A 13796-nucleotide genomic window follows, 5' to 3' on the forward strand; every position below is an offset into this window, starting at 1 on the left:
GGAAGAAATTCTTTGAATAAAATTTAAATTTGGGGTATTAAAATTGAATCTCTTTTCTAAATGCAGAATTTGTTTCCCAAATAGCAATACACTGTTTCCTGGAAGTAGATGTTATATAAATATGCATATTAATTGAGTTATTCAGAAAGTTACATGCCTAAAGCCAATTCAGCTTATGCCGGACTATGGGTTAGGAAAGTTGATTTTGTTCATTTTAATATTAGTAGAGTACAGGCTGTAGGGAGGACAGGTTGGGGTAAAATAAACGATGAATTATAAGCAATGGGTTCATCAGGAAATCTCCATGAATGCATGAGGATTGTGATAATATTTGTTATGAGATATTTATAGACAAAAGAGTTGAAATATGGTATCCAACTTGAGTTAGATGATCCTTGGAACCCCCTGTCAAATATGTCATATGCTTGGAATTTTTTTTTTTCTGAGAGTCATTAAAAGCTGTGCCAAGTCATATACTCAATTTAACTCTTAAAATGAACACATTTTTTAAGAAAGCCAGCTAAATTAGGAGTGGATTCTATGGCCAAAGAACAGAGTTTTCTCAATCCAAAATTATTCAGTTTTATGGAGATTAAAAACTATACTTTTGGTCCTATTAGAATCATGGGTTATAACATTCTGGATTGACCAGGCCAAACAAATCTGTATCATCTTGGGTTAAATACAACTATAATTACAGTAGTTTTTCTAAATGCGCCTTTTCCTTGGAACCCATCTGAAAAGAGTCACCTTCTTGATGACATTCTAGGTTGATGAAGATTCCACAGAAACTTTGTGATAATGTTATTTGGTTGCAGCAATAGAGTTTTTGTAAAACATATAACATGTTTACACTCCCCCCACTACTACCACTGCTACCACCACCACCACCACCACTAGCATCACATCAGCACTACAATCACCACTCCACTCTCTCAAAATTCCCAACATTCTGAGATGGTTAGGAGAGAGAATATTTCAGCCTACCCAGTATTGTTGATGAGGCATTTCAAAAGAATTTATTCTGTTTGTTCCCTTGAGACATATAAAATATCGCAGTACTTTGTTAGATTTATTGTTAAATATTTTACAGATCCTAGCAAATTGACTCAACATTACTTTTTAATAATTTCTTCACAGCTGTATGATTGAAAGAGATGTTCTTTCCTCCAAAATGTCTCAATTACCAAGGTACAAAAGAAAATTTCACTTTCCTTCACCTGACGTTTGTTGGAAAGTTTCCTTTCATACACTTAAATAAAAGATAGGACAGATTTCCATGGGAGTTGTGAAATTGTCAGCATCCCTCTGGAGGAAAGCACTTTTGAATTTTTGAGATCACTTAAGTATATTCCCAACTAATTTCATAGATGGGGGCTTGGATAGGGAGGGGTAGATAACTTTTTATTTTTTTTTTCAACCTGTAGTTAGAGAATTCCAGTTATTTTAGCTTTTAAGTGAGACCCTAGGAGCGGAAATGACTTTGAGGGATCCCTTTCAAGTTCACTGGTTTATTATTTTGGAATTTATGATCTGTAATTATTCAAAGTACTACAAAGAGAGGCAGTCTTGCATAGTGGCTAGAGAGTTAATCTTTGGATTCAAAAAGATCTGGACTGAAGTGCTGCCTCTTGGAATGGCGGCTGGGTTACTGTTGTCAAGTTATTAAAACTCTTAGTGCCCCAGCAAATTCTTTAAGACTATAACTTACAGAGCAGGTGTCAATCTATATTAGCAGGAATTCCTCACTGGGAGTTCCCACTGCTGATAAAATTGCAGATCTATACCCCCAAAAGTACAGATACATCTTTATGAATTTAATAAAATTCCTTAAATTTCTTTTGACCCAGTCAAAGGGTATAGACTTCAGACCAAATCATTCATTCGCTGACAGGTTACAAATAACATTTGTGCTAAGAGGTGAAAGCAGATGTACAAACCACAGGAAATTTATTTCCTTTCCTGTGAATACTAGAATTATCACTGGAATCTTGATTATCAGCATTATTCATTATATTTTAATAGAAAGAAACTAAAGAAACTAAGAATCTGTTGAATTAACGTGGGTTTATTATTTCTTTTCCAGGATATTTGCCAATGAATTTACCACCACCATCAGGAACCTTGATTCCAGTAACTCTTCCACCCCACAACTGCACAGATGATGAATTTGTGTGTAGGTCAAATGGCCGCTGTATTGAAAAGATTCAGAAATGTGATTTCAGATCTAACTGTCCTGACAAGTCAGATGAGGCTTCTTGTGGTAGGTAAACTCTTGAATGGATGTTATAGGTTCACCTCCAAATAAGCAACATTGTTTACTTTTCTATGTAGCATACAATCTCAAGGCAAATGTAGAGATGTTCTGCCAGGTTCAGAACAGTGGGTAAATTTCTTAATATATAGTAGATATAGAATTACTGTGGAAGAATAACAAACTTTGGTCCTTCTGAAACTTCAATAAGGTCAAGATAACCTCCTGTGTCCCAAAAGGGGCTAAATGTCTCAGGATTTATGTCCCAATAACAAGTACAGTGGTATCAAGTATGGTCCCATCAACCATGTTTTCCAAACATCAGATTCGTCATAGACTATAAGAGTTGGAAAGGACCTCATCCAGCCCAACAGATACCCAGATGAGAGAAATGATTATTTTTCTATTATTAATAACCAGTTATTAGCAGGTTAGTTATTAGTGGGGTTTTTTTTCTCTGCCTATTTCCTCATTCAGAGACTAGTCCTTGAAGTCTCTAAAGGACTGGGCTGATGATGAGATTGGCCTAACCCTCAGGAACATTCTTGGGTGGGACCTCACCCAACTAGGAGAGTTTTCATCAGATTAAAGTGTAAATAGAATCTCCTCTAGATGAATTCAAGCCTAAAGCATTAGGCTCACTCTTTGGAAACTCCCCCATCTTTCAGCTTCTGTGGTCTGGGTGGAGATGGTTGCCTTGTGCAGATAACTAGAGGCTGCTGAGTCTCATCAAAGAGCTGAAGGCTTTCAGTCTACCTTCTCCTCAACTCCCTTCATTGATTGTTCACCAGTCAGGGTTGACCTCTGCCTATCTCTTCCACCCACTTTTCCAAAGATATTTAAGCATTTGATGATACCCATGGTTCTTTTTTTGGTCACCAAGAAAAACCACTGGCCATTAATTTATTGATTATTTGCCAGCATAATTAATAAGCTTGTTATTAATTACCCAGAAACTCTATCTCTTGGACTTTTCATTCATCTCATTGAGAAGAGTCCCCTTTACAATCTGCCTAAAAAAGGGTGTCATCAAACTTTTGCTCCAAGTCCTTCAGTGAGTGAAAATTCACTATTTCCCAAAGTAACATACTATACTTTGGATCACTCTAATTATTAGAATGGATTTCCTTTTTTTTCAAAGTTGTTTCCTTTTTCATGTTGTTCTTAAATCTGCCCTCCGAGGCCAAGCTGAGAAGGTTTAATATTTCTTTCAGATGAAGACCCTCCAAATATTAGAAGAAAGCATCCATTCCTCTTCCCTCTGTATCTTCTCTTTTCCATGTTAAATAAACACCACCGGTTCTCTCAACTGGTCCTCATATACTATAGGAAGATCTAAGGTTAAATTGAGCTTCGCACACTTACTAGCTATGTGATCCTGGGCAAGTCACTTAACCTCTGTTTCCTCAGTTTCATCATCTATAAAAAGGGTATAATAATAACACTTCTCTCCTAGGGTTGTTGGATCAAATAAAATAATATTTGTAATGTTTTGCATTAAAATACTATATAAATATTATATTTATTTATATTATAAAATACTATATAAATAAGTCATTAATATTAATAAGTATTATAAGACTTGTATATAATACATATATAATAATGATGAGTATTATGTTATAAAACATTATATAAATATTAGTTTTTATTATTATTAATTATAATACGAATTTGAGGCCATTCATCATCCTAATTGCCCTTATCTTGACACTCCAATTAATTGGAATATCCTTCCTAAAATTTGTTGTGCAGAATTGAATACAATCCTCCAGATATGGGCGAACTAGGGAATAGTACATGACTAGTCACTACTCATTCTAAGAAATTATACCTTTCTTAATGCAGCCACATTTTTCTTTTTCTTTTTGACAGCCTTATCATACTTGCAACTCACACTGAGTTTACCATCTCATAAAATCTCTATATCTCTTGCTTACAAAGTGCTGTCAATCATTGCCTCTTCTTTATTATTATCCTTATTAAATGTCATCTAATTGGCTATGACCAACATTCTACCCTGTCAAGAATATTTTGGATCTTGACTCAGTTATATAATCTGCAAACTATCTCTCCTGTATGTATATCATCTGAAAATTAGATATTCCTGCCTTTATCCAAGTCATTGCTAAAAATGTTAACTAGTAAAGAGACAAGCATAGATCCCTTGAGGTAGTCTGTTAGATACCCCCTTCCAAGTTGTAATCAAATCATTAATAAGTATATATTGGATCTGGCTATTCAATCAGTTTTGAATAAACCTAAATATACAATCATCTAGATGACATTTGTTCATCTTCTTTGTAGAAAAGTATAAGAGATTTTATCAAATTCATCACTAATAAATAAACTACATCTCTAGCATTCCCCAGATCTAATAGACTAGTTTAGCAACTGTCAAAAAAGTAAATGGAATTAGTCTATAATGGCTCATTCTTCTTGACCCCAGGATGTAGTTTTATGACCACACCTTATTAGAGTCAAGTTCCATGGTTTACAATTTTTTATACTGTATTCTTTTCTCCAAATTAAAATTTTGCTTTACCCTTCTCAAATCCTGTAATACCTCTTCCATTCTCCACAATCATTAAATGATCACTTATAGTGGTGTAACATTCAAATCTGCCATTCATTTATAGCACTTTTCAATTTGTCAGTCTAATTAATTGAATTCACTTAATGTAGTTAGTGTCTTATTATTTTCCTACTAGTCATTAGGTGATGGATTTTTAGCCATGACAATCAATAAATAAATTCAAAATGTAGATATAACTTCTAAACCAGTGATCTGTGTATAATTGAATTGGTTAGAACAAAGTTCAAAATCAATACCAAATCAAAAGAAAAAAGTTAGAAATATCACATGCAATTTAAAAAATCCTCTAAAGTGACCTTTGAAAATGAGCTGTTGATTCTGGAAAATGGAAAATAAATAAAAGAATAGACATTGATACAGACTGTCACTGTCTCCTGAGCAAATTTAAGTCATAAATTAATTAGTTATCATATTGAGAGCAAAAGTACCCAGAAATGATCTTATTCTGGAAATATTAGATACCATTGCCAAGTAGAGAGGTATAGAAGACAAAAGATGCTATAAACATTGGCTTATACTTTTTATTTGTAGAATATTTGTATATTATTTTTGTATTTGTAGAATTTGTCAGAAGAACCACATGAAAAATTTTGAGCAATATCAAATCATAAAACAGTGGGAAATGGTGGAAAGAAAATCAAGTTTACAGAAAGTCTAAAAAAAAATAAACCAGGTTATTGCAAAACAAAAACAAAAACAAAAACAAAAACCCAATCAATGCTGAAACTCTGGAGAAGGTAACACAAAAATAAAAGTGGAAAGGATTGTCAAGATTTATAGGAGAAACTATATTTCCTATCAATGATAGTACCATCAACATATTTGCACTCTAATATAACAGTTTCTCATGTGCTACATGGAGGAATAGAAATGACACTAAAGAAAATAAAAGCAAGAAATACAGTTGAACTAGGCCGGATATACAAAGGGTAGATCGTTACTGGAGGCAACACAATTTTGGGAGCATTACTATGCCAATTCTAAAGATATTGGAAAGGGGAAGATGCCAAAACCTTGGAAGAAATCATGACTACTATTACTTATAACCATGCAAAAGAAAATTGAGGACATATTAATCACTATTGACCAATATGCATATTTATGGCTACAACATCTTAATGAAAATGATCCAAATTCCATTACAAAAGTGCAGATGTTGAAAGTTATGCTGACTCAGTATCCCATTGTTCCCAGCTCTTTTTATCAATTAGTGCTGGGGGAGGTTTTACTGGAGGAGGAGACACTAAGCCTGCAGTTTTTTGTATCACTTGCTCTTCATCATGTACCCCTACCTGCAAATTGTCAAGTTCTTGCTGCCTTGGCAAGGAACGGAGATGCAAGAATTCAGCCCCATTGACCGAGGTGGACCTGTCTGGATCGTCTCAAAGTTACCTATGAAAGCCATCCCCACCTTGAAGCCATCGTCAGTGCGTTGCTACCTTGACATACTTATATTAAACTCCTTTTAATTCTCTTTGTCCTGAGTTTTTCCTTGTTGATCAAGATGAAAAGCCCAAATGAAGAATTTCCCTTTCAACACAGAGAACACACATATGAGAGTTAAATAAAGCGGAAAACTCCCAAGGGCTTAATGCCAGTTGTTTAAACACTGATGAGGTGAAGAGGAGAGAATAGGTAGGGATGCATCTCACCATGTCTATCAAAGTGAATAAGGCAAAAAACAAAATTCTTTGCAAGCAAATCACTCTTCAAATAGATCAGTGAGCAAGACAAGGCCTCAGCTGTCCCTGACTGTATGTACAGTCAATGACCTTCGTTGCCATTCACTCACCACCATTACATATTAGTCCCAAGTCATTTCTCTCTGCAGAGAGCAAAAGTTCTCTGAACTGTCTTGAGAGTCACTCTTGTCTCATGATCCTCTAGTCCCATCTTCAACTGGGAAAAGAAAATCTTCCCACAAGCCTCTCTGTCAATAAAGAGCTATGTTAGTAATAGGAAACCTAGAAGACATGGGAAGTGCTACTTACAAATATGATTCCTGGTAGAAGCAAATTTGAATGTACTGAAAGCAGGTCAATTCATACCTTTCCAGGAATTTTTCTGTGCCAAAACTTTAAATGTAAGATGGAAATACTCAACAGTCGTTACCAATATGACTGAAGAAAAATTAGTATTATTTAATGGATTGAATTCCAGATCAGAAGCCATGAACTTTGAAAGTCTTATTCCTTTTTCCTCATATAGATTATATATATTTTAATAGGAAACCTGTTACAGTAATGAGAATAATTGAGTAGATGTCTTTCAGCCAGGTATCAAGTGAGTTTGCGTTGTGGCACAGGTTTCACAGTGCCTCTGAAATACTGGCTATAAAGTCCAAATATTAAGTAGTGGCTTATGGCTATCTTGTCATCAAATTCCAGGATTCATTTTTAAATGTATACCCTTGGTGTTATATTCTCTTAACCATGCAAAAATAATTCTTAATGCATCTATACACCATAAATTTTCTAACCAACCTGGACTAAATAATTCATAAAATCCAGACTGGTGGTGACTCACTCTGTATGATTATGATCGGACAATAATTATCTCAAATTAGCAAGGGAATTATATCATGCATCACAGATGGAAGATAATACACTGAATGTTTTTGTGCACAATTTTCTCGTGGGAAATCATTAAGATCACTAATGTTGTTTTTTTTAAAGACCTTAAAATACATCCTTGTATGCTTTTCAAGATCTTCCAGAGTTTGTAATATCCAACTTGGTGACTTTAGAGATAGAATTTATGGTTTTGGCAATCAAACTCTTGATGACTTCAAAGTGTGCAAATGAATTTCCATTTGGCGCTATCAGTATAGCAATCTTGGAACCATTTTGTTTACTTACAAGGGGATTGAAAATAAATGAATGTCCTTTTGTACTGAAATTGACTCTGTGACACTCCCATGTTTGCATGATAAAACTCTTTGTGTGATAAAACTATGATGAATGTGCTCTTGTTGGCTAATTAGCATCTTGGAAATCTGTAGTGACTTCTAGATTATCCACAATTTCTTCCTTGACTGGCAGGACGGAGGAAAGAGCTTTACCATCTCAAATGTTTTCTCAAAGAAGTTGGGTAGCTGTGCATCCATATGGTTATAATAATTGATGTACTTCTATTTGATTTAAAGATGTTCTCTTACAGATTTTTCATTAGAACATTGATATATTTGGAAAATGGTGGCAGCTTTTTGAAACCACTAGTGGATAGTCATAAGAGTGAGAACTAGAAGGGAACTCAGAAGACATCTAGTCCAGTTCCCTCATTTTAGAAAAGAAATTGAAGACTAGAGAGGGTGATTTACTTGCCTAGCATCACACAAATAATAATGGTAGTACCCCAATTTGAATGCAGGTCCTCTGCCTCCAAATATCATACTTTCCATTATATGGAGTCACATAACATTGAATGCTTATCATTAGCAGTGTCCTAAACTATCTTCCATTGCAATAAAAAGACTTTGCATAAATAATATATGAAAGAAATTGCCCTGGAAAAACTGAAAAGCAAGAAGTTAATACCGTATAATAATGTATTTCACAATGATCTATCATTTCATGCTCCTGCAACTGATGAAGACTGCAGACCCTCCCACAACTTCCTAGACATGTATTTAAGAGTTGCTGTCATATTCAAGAGCCTAATTGTCAGTCTTGCAAATTTAGTTAGACTGGACCTTAGACAACAGCTTGTCCCTAGGCCTGTTGTAGTTTGGTATGTCTTGATAGAGGGTCCATAGCCCTTCTAAAGCTAGGGTCACTTCCACACAACAAATAGACACTTTACTGAAGGCTAAAATATATTGAGTAATGCTCAATTCTGCCTTCAATAACTTAGAATTCATAGGTTTCCACATTGGAATTCATAGAATACCATAGATAAAAATTCATAGATTTCTTTTTGCATCATTAGTAAAAGTGGGGAAGGGATTTTATAAGCAAATTAAGAGAATAAAGAAAAAATAGCATGTGTGGAAGAGAGATCAGAATATATGAAATATAGCTACTTAGAAGAATAAGGTTTTAAAGAATATCAGAAATTATATTTTAAAAAATAAGCAAAATTAAATCAATACATTTAAATGGAGGATAACTCATTTCTTAAAATGATAAATACAATTCAATCTTAATTGTTTACTAAAACGAGTCTTTTGCCAAGAAAATGTAGGCTACATATTTTTTTAAAAAATATTTAAAAAGATCATCCACACAATGAGTTTAATTTGTGTCTTCAATTTGAAGTATGTTGCTCAACTAAATCTCAGAAGAAGAGAATTTTTTCTCCACTAAAGTCTTTCAGTGGTACTACATCCCTTCAGCAGTACCCTTCAGTTTTGAAGGCTGCGATGGGCAGCCTTGAGAGGGCATACTGTTTGGCAGGTCCTACAAAGTTAGAAAGGCATTAAGTGCCATCCAAGTGATGGACAGTTTACCTGGTATTCACAAGTCAGCCTCACTGAGCTTGAGAGGTTTATCATCATGTCGGCCACAGGGTGATACATTTTGCTGCCTTAGAAACTCTAGAAGATGATCTACAACTTTGTAGAGGGGTTGCTATCTATATTAGTGGGGTAAGTATCCTCCTGGAGAAAATCAAGGACTTTTGAATTATTGACATAAAAGATAGGTGAAGATCAAGTTGTTATCTACTCATGTGTTTCTTATGACCAAAAATCTTATTATTTTCTTTCTTCAGTTATGGAAGTCTGCAACTTTGAAAATGGAAACCTATGTAGATGGTATCAACCAGAATCGATGGAAAGAATTCAAACTGTCAATACCTTTAGGTGGGGACTTGGAAATGGAGCTAGTATACATTATGGGGAGGAAAACCACAGGCCAACAGTGGATCATACAAAGTAAGTGACTGTCCATTTGGATAGCTTCCTTAGGAAGTATTAACTCAGTTTCCTGGTGTCATAAAAAATAAAGCTAGTTGAGCTAAAAGTATCAGAAGAGCAAAGTTTAGAATTTTAGTGAGGAGTATTTCTATAGTTAAATTTACCTGTCATCTTCCCCTGAAGGACTCTTAAAGAGCATCTCATTCATCTGTGTGTGTACACACACACACACACACACACACACACATTTTTTCATTACTAGAATAACTTCTGGATTTATGTAAAAAGTGGTGGTTATAAAATTATGTAAAACATTTACACACACATATACATACTATATATATGTTATATATACATATATATAGGTGTGTATGTATCCATATCCATATACAATATATGATATATACAGATGTATATACATATATAATATATATGATATATAATGTACCCACACATATACATATATATGTGTATATATATTTATATATGAGACAGACAGACATAATTTCTTATTGATTAATCATTTTATTAATAATGTTAGAATTTTGTTAATAAAGGGGTTAGTGACACTCTCGAATGCCAAAAACCCCTCATGGCAGCAGGCTGACAGTTCATGAGGGTTGGCCATCACCTATGATTGGCTAATAAGTAATGAAAGAGAATGAATGTTACAATAGTGGACCTATTATAACTAGAGGCTGGGGGATATAGCTCTGATTATGCCATTTCTTCTGAATTTACCAGCCTTGGGCAATCTGATCAAAGAATGTATCCTCACCCATACCTATGTAAAGCACAATGGTTTTCCCCCACCTTAGATTGAATTCCTTGCAAGGTTGGCTGGGGCCTGACCAAGATTGAGAAGAAAGTTAATTCATACTTCAGAGACTGAGCTTTGAAATGAGGACTTTAGAAAAAGGGGAAACTCTGGATCTCCCCAAATCCCCAAACTTTCTGAAACTGATTATAAAATGAAAATGGAACTGATATACATATGTGTGAGTTCCATTGTCATCTTATAATATCAGTTTTAGAAAGTTTGTATGGCCTAGTGAATAGAGAGGCAGTTTTAGTGCCAGGACAACATGATTTCTAGTCTCAGATCTGATACCTGCTGGCCACATGATCCTGGGCTAGCCCCTCAATTTTTTCAAAGATCCAGGTGGTTCTCTAAGACCAATAGTGTCAATCTCATATAGTAACAATGGCCACTAAACTATACATAAAGATCCTGGCAGACTGCATATTGACCTAGAAAATCATGCATTAACATTATCTATGTTTTATTGTATTTTTGTTTATTTTGCTAAGGATTTCCCAATTAGATTTTAGTTTGGTTCAGCCACAGTCTGGAGTGTTTTGGGCCACATGTGACCTGTGAGCTCTGTGTTTGACACTTCTATCTAAGATCATAAATTGCAGAGCAGATGCTAGTCTATATTGGGAGACTAAGTTGTTCATTGGGAGCTTCTTATACAGTCAAAAATCACAAATCCAATTAAAAAAAGTCAATCTTTAAGATTTTAACATTTTAAACAAATTTTAATATTTATATTTGTTTGTTTGTTTGTTTTGGCTAGGCAATGGGGTTAAGTGACTTGCCCAGGGGCACGTAGCTAGTAAGTATTATGTGTCTGAGGCTGGATTTGAACTCAGGTCCTCCCAAATCCAGGGCCAGTGCTCTGTCCACTGTGCCACCTAGCTGCCCCTAAAACATTTCTATTTGGAAGCAATAGGGGACTTGAATTCAAAAGACTTGGGTTTGAGTCCTGATGTGTAAACTGTGCCTCAGTTTTTTCATCTGTAAAATAAAAATGCCCATCCCACAGCATTGTTGTGGAGATCAGATAAGATAAAATATCAAGAGCAGCATGATGCAGTGGAAGGAGTACTAATGTTGAAATCAGAAGGCCCAGCTTCCAATTTTAGCTCTGATACTTACCTTTATGACTTTCTCCCTCTCCCCACATCATCCCATTCTCAGTAAAGAGGCAGGTCTCCAGAATAAGAGCATATCTCCCAGCATTGTAGGCATACCCGTGAGGAGTGAGGGGTGATTCCCTAATGTCATTTTGCTCTAGGATCCACCAGTATGCTTCTTTCCAAGATTATCAATTGAGAATATGTTTAGTCAGCCAGTCCTAAGTAGCACTGAAAAAATGAGTATTTACTAAGGTGATAACTGTAAGGACAATTAGTATGAAACACTGTTCTCCCCTCACTGCTTCCCTCCTCTTCCCCAAACATGCAGCACCTTCCCTTCCTCCATTAAGTTTGTCATACCGTCTATGATAAATATACGCAGGATCCATGGGAAAGTAGGCTCAAGTTTAGAAATGGCAACAGGCAAAGGATTAATTAATAGTTCACACTTATCAGAAGTCTTTTTCTCCCATTTGTGGGGAGCTCAAAGCAAAGTGAATGCCCTTGGCTCTTAATGGAGGTAACGCTGCTGTCACTAGGAGATGATCCTAGGATGGTGATGTAGACCAGAAGTCCCAAGTCTCTTAGATCTTTAAAGCTCACAAGGCTTCGTCCTCCCACCTGGGAAAAATGGGAGTAGGTCAGGAGGCTGGTCGAGAATGAAGTGAATAACTATCCATCCCTTATACACCTCCCTCTTAGGAGTTTTACTGGAAACATGTTTGCTCCAATTTCTGGAATATTCTGATTTCAGTGAACAGGATACATTTATGTAAGACTTAGAGGACATAATGCAATCCCTCAGTTGGTTGGAGCCTACTTCCTATCTGGCATCATTACACTTGAGCAAATGCCTTGCAAAGACTTTCCATTTTTAGCCTGACCTATGTTTGATTGATTGAGCATCTTTTCACTTATTTTGAGTGAAATGGGATTAAATTTGTCAACTCCGAGCTTATACACAGGGTCACGGATATGTTAGGTTTTCAGAAGTCATCTAATTCAACACTTAATTTTTCACAGGAGGAAACTGAAGACTACATAGAGAGTGACTTACAAAGCTCATAAAGGCTTTTATGTAATAAAATAAGTGGGAGAACCAAGAACAGAACCCAGGGTCTCTGATTCCAAATTTAGTACTCTTTCCACTATGCCCAACACCTCCATTTGCTCATCTCTAAAAAGTTATAATGGGGCAGCTAGGTGGCACAGTATATTGAGCACTGGGTTTGGAATCGAGAAGATTCTTCCTGAGTTCAAATCTGGCCTCAGACACTTCTTAGCTGTGTGACCCTGGGCAAGTCACTTCACCCTGTCTGCCTCAGTTCCTCATCTGTAAAATGAACTGAAGATGGAAATGACAAACCACTCCAGTATCTTTGCCAGGAAAGCCCAAGTAGGGTCATGAAGAGTCAGACATGACTGAAAATTGGCTGAACAATGAAACAACAAAAAGAATAAGACTTACACTATAATATGTGATTATCAGGGGAATGCATGTTATAAAAATGTGAGTTCTATTTCCTTTAAATATTACATTTCAAAATTGTTTAAATTTTTAAATATGTTTAAAAATTAAAATATCTTGTCATACTTCTTGACCTTACTACCTTTTTTCTCTGTCTACTATATATATATTTTTAATCTGCAGCAAGATTTAGTGATAAACATATTGGCTCTGGAGTCATAAGACCTGTATTCTAATCCTGCTGAAGTTACTTACTACCTGTGTGACTTTGGGCAAGTCACTTAAACGGGTCAGGCCTCAGTTTCCTCATCTGTAAAACAAAATGAGTGGGTTTTATGGCCTCTGTCATCCCATCTAACTCTAAATCTTTGACATATTTGACTATTATGCATCAGAAATTGTGCTAAGTGCTAGGGATAGAAAGAAAGGCAAGAGAACATGTTCCGGCTCTGAAGAAAGTCACATTCTAATTGGAGGAACAACATGCACAAAGTTGTACATATCAGATACATACAGAGTAAGTGGAAGGTAACAGAAAAGGAAGGCCCTTGGAGAGGGCACATGGCCTAGTCTCCTGTACAAGGGGGGATTTGAACTGAGTTTTGAAGGAAACAAGAGATGGAGGTAAGAAGGGAGAGTATTACAGGTATGGTAGATGACCAGTGAAGGGTTATCATAGGCATACGCTTCTCCACTTTTA

At 35.6% G+C, this 13796-nt stretch overlaps 1 protein-coding gene across 1 annotated transcript in view; it reads left to right on the forward strand.

The window, feature by feature from the left end:
• The window catches only part of MALRD1 (MAM and LDL receptor class A domain containing 1), an 832608-nt gene that overhangs the window by 270101 nt on the left and 548711 nt on the right, over window positions 1-13796 (forward strand). Inside the window, 2 exon segments of the mRNA XM_027847861.1 lie at window positions 2087-2263; window positions 9561-9723. Of these exon segments, the coding sequence (XP_027703662.1) occupies window positions 2087-2263; window positions 9561-9723 (340 nt within the window).

The sequence above is a fragment of the Vombatus ursinus genome, unplaced genomic scaffold (assembly GCF_900497805.2).
Source record: "Vombatus ursinus unplaced genomic scaffold, bare-nosed wombat genome assembly UNPS02005459.1, whole genome shotgun sequence".
Taxonomy (NCBI): Eukaryota; Metazoa; Chordata; class Mammalia; order Diprotodontia; family Vombatidae; genus Vombatus; species Vombatus ursinus.